General features: G+C 37.1%; 2 protein-coding genes across 2 annotated transcripts; both read right to left on the reverse strand.

Moving 5' to 3' along the window:
• On the reverse strand, nucleotides 1-3,848 carry LOC141642156 (chaperone protein dnaJ 6-like). The gene is made up of 8 exons (XM_074450861.1): nucleotides 3,510-3,848; nucleotides 1,999-2,097; nucleotides 1,798-1,899; nucleotides 1,495-1,554; nucleotides 1,298-1,404; nucleotides 1,128-1,210; nucleotides 455-545; nucleotides 1-359 (listed from the first exon to the last, which is right to left on the reverse strand). Exons 1-8 carry the CDS (start codon nucleotides 3,636-3,638, stop codon nucleotides 158-160), a joined length of 873 nt encoding a protein of 290 aa, XP_074306962.1. The 5' UTR covers nucleotides 3,639-3,848; the 3' UTR covers nucleotides 1-157.
• A 2,483-nt stretch (nucleotides 3,849-6,331) lies between these two features.
• Nucleotides 6,332-6,757, reverse strand: LOC141632966 (uncharacterized). The gene has a single exon (XM_074445467.1). It carries the CDS (start codon nucleotides 6,755-6,757, stop codon nucleotides 6,332-6,334), a length of 426 nt encoding a protein of 141 aa, XP_074301568.1.
• Nucleotides 6,758-9,985: the final 3,228 nt, after the last annotated feature.

A 9,985-nucleotide genomic window follows, 5' to 3' on the forward strand; every position in this document is an offset into this window, starting at 1 on the left:
TTTTGACTTAAAACAAACAGATGCACCTCTGATCAGAACAAAGCACAACCGGTTTCTATTTTTACAAACTGATAAACCATACTGAAGCAAATGCAAAGGGCAGGGTGATAATAGTTTGATAAGAGCCTTGGGTAGTTTCGATTTTACAGGACATGAACTAACGACTGGATTTCCTGGAGCCTCTTTTGCTCTCCAACTTTTTCTGAATAGCTTCAAATTCTTCCTCGGTGGGCTCAGAAGAACTTTCGCCTCCATACTTGGCTATCATAGAGTTGAACATTGAATCAAACTTGTCCTTTCTGTCGTTCTTTCGCTGGGATATGATTGCAAATAGATCGGAATCAGAGTTCTTGCTCGACCTGTCGTGACAAACAAATTGTATATTTAGAAAATTGGTGTTAAGGCTTGGAAAATGAGAACAAACTAGTCAGGTGAAGCCGTGAAGGGACTTTACTTCTTTCTTCGCTTCAAAGGACTTGTGGGCGGCTTCATTTTAGACACTTCCTTTGCCCATTTCTTGTAAGCTTTAAATTCCTTCAGCTCACCTGCACTTACGGTAGGTCGATAGCAATAAGAAAAAAAAACGACTGGTGTGATTGCAGTAGATAAATATAGCAGCTGTCAATACTTCGGATTTTTATACCAGTGAAAAGGTAAAAGACTGCCTAAGGGCACCACCGCATATGGCCATATGCATCGATGTTATTTACACAGTTCAGGCTGTGTCTTGTGTGTAAATAACTAATACAATGACATTTGACAATCATTTTAGCAAATAAACATAATTTGGCTATTCCAAAGCCAATAATTGAAGACGAGTAGGTGTAACATAAATTTGCATAATAGATGATCAACCCCTCCTGTTCCACGGTTCCTTGGTCACTTGGCCTTGATAAATTACCCTACTATGAATTATTATTTCCAAAATTAATTCATGTGACAATTCCACGTCACTCGTCAGAACTACGAGAACGCATAAAAGAAACGTCCACAACCCACGTGACAGAATACCATCTCTGTTCAAATCTTGGAAGTTAAAATATACTCTTTACTCTCTAGTCTCTACCCAAGTAGCCTTGAATTAGGTATAACAATTAACAAATCATAGATAGTAAATAATCGCTTACCTGAAGCTATAGCTTCATCAAGAATATCCTTAAACCTATGAGAGTCCAAGTGCGCATCTGAGCATAGCATGGAGCAAAATAGCCTGAAGCGCCAAAAAAAAATATTATCAAGCTCGTGCATAAATGCAAATGAAGGAGAAAGCGCAGTCGATATTAAGACGAATATATACCTCTTCATATTACCCTTGTACTCTTTGTAAAGGTTGATCAAGTCGTTTTTCTCAGAATCAGATCCCCTGTAGTTTGCTTCAAACTCCTCAATATCAGCAACTGTAACCTGGAAATATTTTGCATTCACCATATAAAAACACAGAACGTAGAAGTTTGCCCATGAATAATGCAAATTTAATCAGGTGATTCAATTTACCTTCTTGTACACGGTTTTGAAGAAGGATTGTAAGTCGTTTACAGCATCTCCAGCAAGATCCTACCATTCATTGAAACAAAAATAGATGAAAAATTAATTAGTACTGTATAACGATGTAGTTTATCTTCTTTTACTGGAATCCAACACGCCAAAAATCACACTGTCAAAACTACAAAAAATGTAAAATAAACAGTTTTCGGAGTCACTGGGGAGCACATGCATGTCCGTTCCTAGTGGTATAGTCATTCCTAATTATATTTGCCATCATCGTAGGAAAATACTTAACCTTCAAGTAGAACTCACATCATCATCCACCACCCCAGTCTCGTCATAGAGGGCTCTTTTTTCTTCATCACCGAGAATTGCCATAACCTTCTGCAGCTGTTGAAATTTCTCATTTGCATCCTGCAATAGAAAAAAAAATGATTTTTTAAGTTCCTATGATTCATCTTGGAGAGAACATACAACAAAGACAGTAAGTCATTGCATCACAAAATCAAACACCTTATCATCAGGGTTCTTATCAGGATGTAATCGTAGTGCTAACTTGTGGTATGCTTTGCGAATTTCCTGGTGTGAAGCAGTCTTTTCCACTCCGAGAACCTATAAAACAAATTACCAAACATTACAACCAAATAGCTAAATGCAGTCAGCTGATAAAATTACAAATCTTTTGCACTACAAAATGAAAAGCTCATCTCAGCATCTAAAGTATATCAAATATACAAAGAATAACCCACAAACACCAACATCCTTCATGAAGTAATACATTATAACAGATTGCAAAGGTCAACGAAGAAGTATACACCTTTCAGGATCTCAATTACTACAATGTGGATAAATAAGTCTCCACCCATGTGAACATCGCCAGATCATAGCGTGTAATTCTCGGTAGCTCAACACTTCTACCACTTAAAAATTGGTTAAGTTGAACAGTTTTCTATACTTCATCGATGAATAAACTTCTAGGCTTGTTTTGTAGATAAATTAAGGAACAGAATAAGATATGGATGGAAATGCAAGTAGATAAAAAATGAGGATTTAAAAATCATAATAACCGCAAATAACATGTAAATAAAGAGCGATTACTGGCTGTAAGTTTATTCACACATCCAAATATGGATGGAGGAATTACTAGCATTCTTGAGGGAATTGAAGCATAAACAAAAGCGATTACCTTGAGAATTTTATTGGGTCAAAAGATGCTAAAACGGCAAGGTGCATGTTTAAACACACATTTCTAATACGGAGTATCTCATAATCAACGAACCAAAGCTAGAACAAGGTTTAGCAGAATAAAACTTCAATACACAGCTTACGCGTTTCAATGAACACCAGTTTTGAGCTTTTTGACAATTAATCAAACTTTCAGCAAGCTAAATGAGCAAAATAAAATGACAAAATAGCTTGTAGAGAGTCAAATTCATTCTATTGCACCAGATTTCCCTAAATCTTACATCAATTTTAAACTTAAAACATAAACCTAGCTAGCAGGAGGGAACCTAGTTAGTAGCAAAGGGTAGCACGAGGTTAAAATTATCGATTTTTGCTACCCAAATTTTTAAATATGGACCTTAACATAAGTATAAAACAACATAAGGAAAATTCACTACCCTAAAATTTTATTTCTAGGTTCGTCCCCTGCTCAGAAGCTAGCACTTTAGCAATTTATCAGAAATGTGTAAATTTGATGCAGAAAAACAGAAACTACCCACAACCCATCAATTTAGGGTTTCTTACCACCACATCGCCTCAATGAATTAACGAAACACAATCGAAACCATACATCAAGACCCTAACCCTAATTCAGTAAAGTAAACAATTCAATGAAATCAAAAATGCTGAAACTTGATCCTAAACAACAGAAACTACACCCAACCCATCAATTTAGGGCTTCTTCCGACCATTTCGCCTCAATCAATTTAACAAAATAAGATAATCAAAACCATCCACCAAAACCCTAATCCTAAAACAGTAAAGTAAACAATATACAAAAAATTTATAAATTAATCAACCTCGTAAAGAGAATTTCCCTTGCTAGATTCACCAGGATCCTCCATTTCCGAGTCTGATGTTTCATGATCCATTTCTTCTTGCTCGATTTTCGATTGCTCAGGAACCCTAGATTTTCTCTTACACGTCATAATTGGGGATTTTAAGATTGTTGTGAGAGAGAAACGTGTAGAAGTGTAGAAAGTAAGGAATAAGTAAGGTTGATTGATAATTGTGAATTGATTTTTGAAATTGAAGAACTTTCAATTAGGGTTCTATCCATCAATTTATAGGGGAAGTTGTTCCCGCCATTTCTTTCTCCAAATCTTTGGGTTTTCCCGCGTTGTGAAAGTTCTTCTCTTAACCCTTCACATTTTATTAAAGATTTATTAAAGATCTGTTTTGTAAAACTAACTGAAAAGATAACTAAAATTTAAAGAGTTATTTGAAAATTGAAAAGCTAACTAAAATCTAAAAAGGTAACTGAAAATTAGGAGCTGATGAGCTAACTGATTTTATAAAAAATGTTTGACAAACTAGCTGAAAAGATAGCTGATTTTTAGTAAAATGACGTAAAGGATATAATAATTATTTAATATTTTAGATTAAAGGGGTAAAAAATGGAAGAAAATTTATTTCAGGTACCTGAAATCTCAAATGTTACTCTATGTAGCATTTTATTTCAGGTAGCTTATTTGGACAAATAAGCTACTTGCCAAACACTTGAAAAAAAAATCAGATAGCTAAAATTTTAGTCAAATAAGCTACCTCGAGTGTCATGTCAAACAGAGCCTTAGTAGTACAATATAGATAATTGATTAAGTAATGAAGTTATTTGCAATAAATGAGTTCACGTATAAATTTTTTGTTTTTTTGTTTTTTTGTTAGGGTTAGGAGTAAAGCTGCCCCCACTCGTTAGTCATGTAGCGGCTTTACCCCAGTCCCCATGACACATAAATAAAATAAATAAATTGAAAAACCAAAGTTGTTATCTCATGTAGCAACTTTGCTCTATCTAACAAAAGAAAAACTTACATGCTTTCAAAAATGCAATTTCGGTATAAGAAAATAGCTTCGCAACAAAAATGCTAGATGGGGGTAGCGAATTGCTACGATGCCGAGAAATAAATACTTCTGCAATGTTTTAACGGAAAATTCACGTGGTATCCTTGAACTTTTCCATTTTGCACATGGTACCCAACTTTTTAAGTTTGTGTACATTATATCCTCCGTGTTTGATTTTTATGCACAACATACCCCTTTTGTCGCTATAAAAAAACTCAATTGCGCATAACTCCTAGACCGGAATTCTGAATCGACTAATTTTTTTTCCTAAAATGATTATCTCGTCATATTCTACGATTTGTGGAAAAAAAATTGTCGACTGACATTTTATAGGGTTTTTTTTAACGAAAATCTCAAATCAACCATATCTTCGATCTTAAATTTCCGAATGACCATTTTCGTTTTATCAATCTATAGATCTCGAAGAGATAATCAATTTGAAAAAAAAATTAGTCAATTCCGATTTTCTGGTCTATAATTTATGACCAATTGAAAATTTTAAAAACGATAAAAAGGCACGTTGTGCTTGAAAATCAAATTTCAAGGATATTATGTGCACAAACTTAAAAAGTTGGGTACCACGTGAAAAATGACAAAGTTTGAGGGTACCACGTGAATTTTCCGATGTTTTAATTGACAATTTGTACAAAAATTAGGGGTGTTAGACAATTTTAGTTGACATTTTTGTACAAAAATTCACAGCTATAAAAATTAGGAGTGTTCAGTGGACCGGCCCAAGTTGAGGCTGGCCAGGCTGGGAGGTTGCAGCCCAGGCATAGTGCAAACACAAGATTAGGTTTGGGTCAGGCTAGTGTCGTGCAAGCTTCTTCCAACCCGCTACTCGGGGTCGAGCCTCCTTTGTTTTTTATTTTTATATATCTTTCCAGTGCTAGGATCGGTCAGAGCCAAGAAAATGGCAGCACTCTATGTCGGGCTAAAAATAACTGGCCCATGGGTGGACGCTGAGTCAAGCTGGTCTGCACCATTAAACAACCTAATCCACAACCAGAAAATAGAGATAACTGGGGCGACCATAGTGGATGAAGTATCCCCCTCACGACTGCCCATTGGCACATGTATCCACCTGACCACCACGTAACTCATACCCGTAGGTCGTAGGCTCGTAGCTACCCTACCACCCCATTAGTCCATGAATTTTACAAGTTTTCAAAACCAGATTCATCCCCGCGGATGTAAATATTATACGCATCTCATTTACCCAATAATCTTTTTATTTGTATACTCCGTATAATTTACGTAACTTATAGCAAAAGGTTAATAAAAAAGACTTTATCATAATTATATTATATCTACCCCACCATAAAAGGATTACACATCTGAGGTAGTATCTCAGACCTTATAGTTTTTGAGCATATATACATTTTTTTTTGAGCATATTACCATTTATAAATATAGTTTTTAAGCAATATTATAATTTTTTAGTGTAATGTTTTAGTAAATGTGCTCAAAAACTTTATACTAATAAAACAAAACTCAAAAATTTAAAATAAAACTCAGACAATAAACAAAAAGAGGTACTACATCAAATGTATAGTTTACGAACTGCCATATCAATTAAGGGTTACAAATTTTGTACTCAAACTTGCTTCGCCCCGCTTAAAACTTTCTCATACGATCATACCCTCATCAACAGTGGCGATTATGCAGGGGATGCACCTGCACTGCATCCCTCTTTGTTAACAAATAAGTATAATTTTGTGTAATTAAGAGACATATTAATTATGTTTTTTTTTTTTTTGAAATAAACCAAAGCGGTTTATCATATATTAATTAAATCCTGTTCCGCAACATTCACAAAAGACAACGGCATAGCATCCAACCAAAATCTCCTACCTATGATCCATGGCGAAGCATGAGCTACTAAGTGAGCTAACTTATTACTATCCCTACGAGTATAATTAAAAATAACAGAATCAAAAGACGGAACTAAACTTAAAATTTCTTTATAAATGAGAAAAATATCGCTACGTCCCTTCTTTCCTCCCTGTAGGTCAGCAACCACGTTAAGGCAATCGCTTTCAACGATAACATTCCGCATCCCAACACGCCGAGCCTCCTTCAAACCAAGGAGAACAGCCTCCGTCTCAGCCATTTGCACGGGCCTAACACCCTCGGCCTGAACCGACACTGCCCAAGCCACCCTTCCATCACCGTCTCTGCAAACTGCTCCCAAACTTACACCCATACCCTCCTTAACGCCTGCGCCAACATTAATCTTTCAAACACCACCACTCGGCCTACTCCAGCGACCCTCCTCCACCGAAACTCCCTGCCTCCTTTGCTCCTCAGACCTATCCTCCGTTAGGCATTTCATTTCCCAAACCACATCCGTCACCCTCCTTACAACTCTCTCGCTCGTCCACATCCCATTGTCAAACAACAATTTATTTCTCTGTTCCCAAATCACCCAACACGAAGTCATAAAGAGAATCCGTTCCTCCACCTCCATAGCACGTAGCTCGACCTCCACCCACTCCCTTATGCGCAAATTTCTGTGACTCCTAAAAACCTCCAGCCCCACCATTTCCCATACCTCTTCATTCCAGCCGCAATCTCGAACCATATGGATACAAGACTCCTCGCCATCGTGACACTTAGGATAAGAACAATCGAAGTCCCGAACCCGGGCCGCAATATTACTTTTAACCGGTAGCGCATCACTACACAGCTGCCACATGAAAACTTTAATTCGTGGTAATACCGGTGAGACATATTAATTATGTTGGTCTAGTGGTTGTGTGTAGTTTTTCCTTGTTCAAGGTCATGAGTTCAATACTTCTAGTGAACATTTTATATTCAATGTTTTTTTTACCATTTGTGTTGTGTATATTTTTCCAAATCACAAAAGAAATTATTATGTTAGAACCAGATTTCTCATTATATAAACATATTTCCGCAACTTCCGTAATTTCGATAATTTTTGCACCCGGTCCAATGAATTCTAAAATCGCCTCTGCTCATCAATAGGACCTAATACGGTGTAATATCCACATATACTCATATACTCGTCCTACTAACATTCCTATCCACATCAAATAAAAATCCGCTAATAAAATCTGAAAAATACAATATAATTAAGAAACCTGTTTTGTACAAACTCTCATGCGTTGACGTTATAGATGACAATTCTCACCGCCTAGGAAAACCCCAGAAAATATCCTCCACCGCCTTCGCTCTTTCCTCTCCTCTTCTCGCCGGCGGCCTCACCGCACCTCCTTAGGTCGCCCCACCGTACTTAGGTCGCCGGCGAGAGGTTTGTTTCTCTTTTTCCTCTCTTTTGTGAGTCTTTCCCTCTTTTTCTTTATCAAATCATTGGCTCCGATTGATCGTCCGATCGAATGATCAAAGGAACCATCTGATCCTTTGTTGTTAGTGCTGTGGAGTTCTTTGTTTGGGTTTTTCTTGCTTTAATTTGTTTCAACCATGTCTTCCGAGTCTAGTGTCGATTTTCTTCGATGCTTTGTTTTTGTTCATGGTTCTAGTCAGTTGGTGGATGATGATGCTGATTTTCATAAAGCTCTTTCGCAAGTGGATTTTCCCCCTCTATCTAAGATTAATGCCCTTAAAGACTTTGGTAATAATCTTTTTAGACAGCATGAGTTTGATTTTGCGGGTGATTGTTACGATGGCATGTCGCTGTCTTTGTGTTCTCGCTCTCAATGACAAAATCGATCATGATTTGCAACCGTCTTTTTACTTGTTGTTTCTTTCTTTATCGCTTAATTTAGCTGCTTGTGCTAATAAGCTTTTCGCGTATGAAGGAGCTCTATCAATCTGTTCAATGGTTTTAAATTTCTTCCCTCACAATGCTAAGGCGCTTTTCCGTTCAGCTGTAGCTTTTAGAGGATTGAATAGATTTTCAGAGGCAAAGTGCGCTTTGGAGGCGGCTCGTTTGATAGAACCGCATAATAAGGATATTATTGAAGAGTTGAAAGAAGTTAAAAAATCTCTCGTCTTTAATCAAAACGCTCAGCGAGTTGTCGTGGATTGTTTAGATATAAGTGATGTTCAACAAGGTGAAAATTTAGTTTCTTCTCCCCGTATACAAGAAGTTGATGTGCTGCCAAATTCTGCAGTGGGCGCTACAGGCTGTACATCAGTGAAGTCGGATTCTAGAACTGACGTTGCATCGTCTTCAGATACTATGGTGTTGGATAGTACCGGTTGTGTTAGTAATGAAGTGTGCTGTAACTCCGAAATAAATGTTGCTAAGGCTCCTTACTCCAATCAGGATCAAAGGGATGGGCTGTTCACCTTCAAGAAACAAGGCAGAGGTCATTCCAACCTTAGGATCGATGCCAACTCTTATAAAAACTTGCTTGAAGGTAAGACAATTTATGTTCACCAGCAAAATCTTTTAACTTCTATGTCAGTGCGTGTTCACAACCTTCCTCAAAAGAAAACTTTGACGGGAACTCCCCATGAAGAATTTTCAAGGGAAGCAGTGGTTCCCTCTTCCGGTCCTTCGGCTGAGAAGCATAATATGATTTCAAGTCTTGCGATATCGGATAATGTCGACCTGTTGAAAAAGGAGGCTATATTTCATATTAATAAGAAGAAACGTCTAACGTCCGATTCATATTCTGTTAGCAAGGTTTCCACGACTCAGTTTGAATTTACGGCAGTTAAAGAGCATTTAAGCAAGAAATGTAGCTGCAAGGTGGATCAGACCAATTGTCGCGGTCATATGTCACGGCCTACTGCTGGTTTGAAGAAACGATCTTTGGTTTCTGTCGAGCTTTTATCTTCTTTTTACAGGTACACTAAACAGGTTGCAGAAGGCGAGGGGAATAAAAGAAAGGACGCTCAAATGATTCAGTTTGATAACCTTTATCATCCACTAGTAAAAAAACGTCGTATATCGTCTTGTTCCTTTCATAGTTTTAAAGAGGTCTCATGGGTTTCTAGTAGCTTAGGGCCCTTCAGTGCCCCTGTTTTCGTACTCTAGTTGGTTTTGTATTGGAACGTAATGTAGTTTCCTTTTATGTTTATAATAGTACACCGTTGTCTAAAAAAAAAAAGACGTTATAGATGACGGCACCGACGAAATCTCGTGAAGGTAGGCCTTCTAGTAAATAGTGATATATCCAACATACACAGAACATAGAACATAATTCACAAAATCGTACGTCAAATTGTAAGTTTTATACTCCCTCCAATCCACACCAAACTCCCCATTCACTTTTTTGAGGTCAAATTTCGAAAAGTTTGACCGGTAATTCACTCAAATTTATAAATCATTGAAAAATAAAAATTACATATTTAGTTTTGTTATGAATATATCTTTCACAAAATTATGTTTTTTGTGAAAAATTTCTACGTTTAAGCGACGAAATCTATGGTCAAAGCGTCGCCTCGAAGACCACCCAAAAGCAAATGGGGAGTTTGGTGTGGATTGGAGCCTTGGAGGGAG

Source organism: Silene latifolia, chromosome 2, assembly GCF_048544455.1.
Source record: "Silene latifolia isolate original U9 population chromosome 2, ASM4854445v1, whole genome shotgun sequence".
In the NCBI taxonomy this organism is placed as follows: domain Eukaryota; kingdom Viridiplantae; phylum Streptophyta; class Magnoliopsida; order Caryophyllales; family Caryophyllaceae; genus Silene; species Silene latifolia.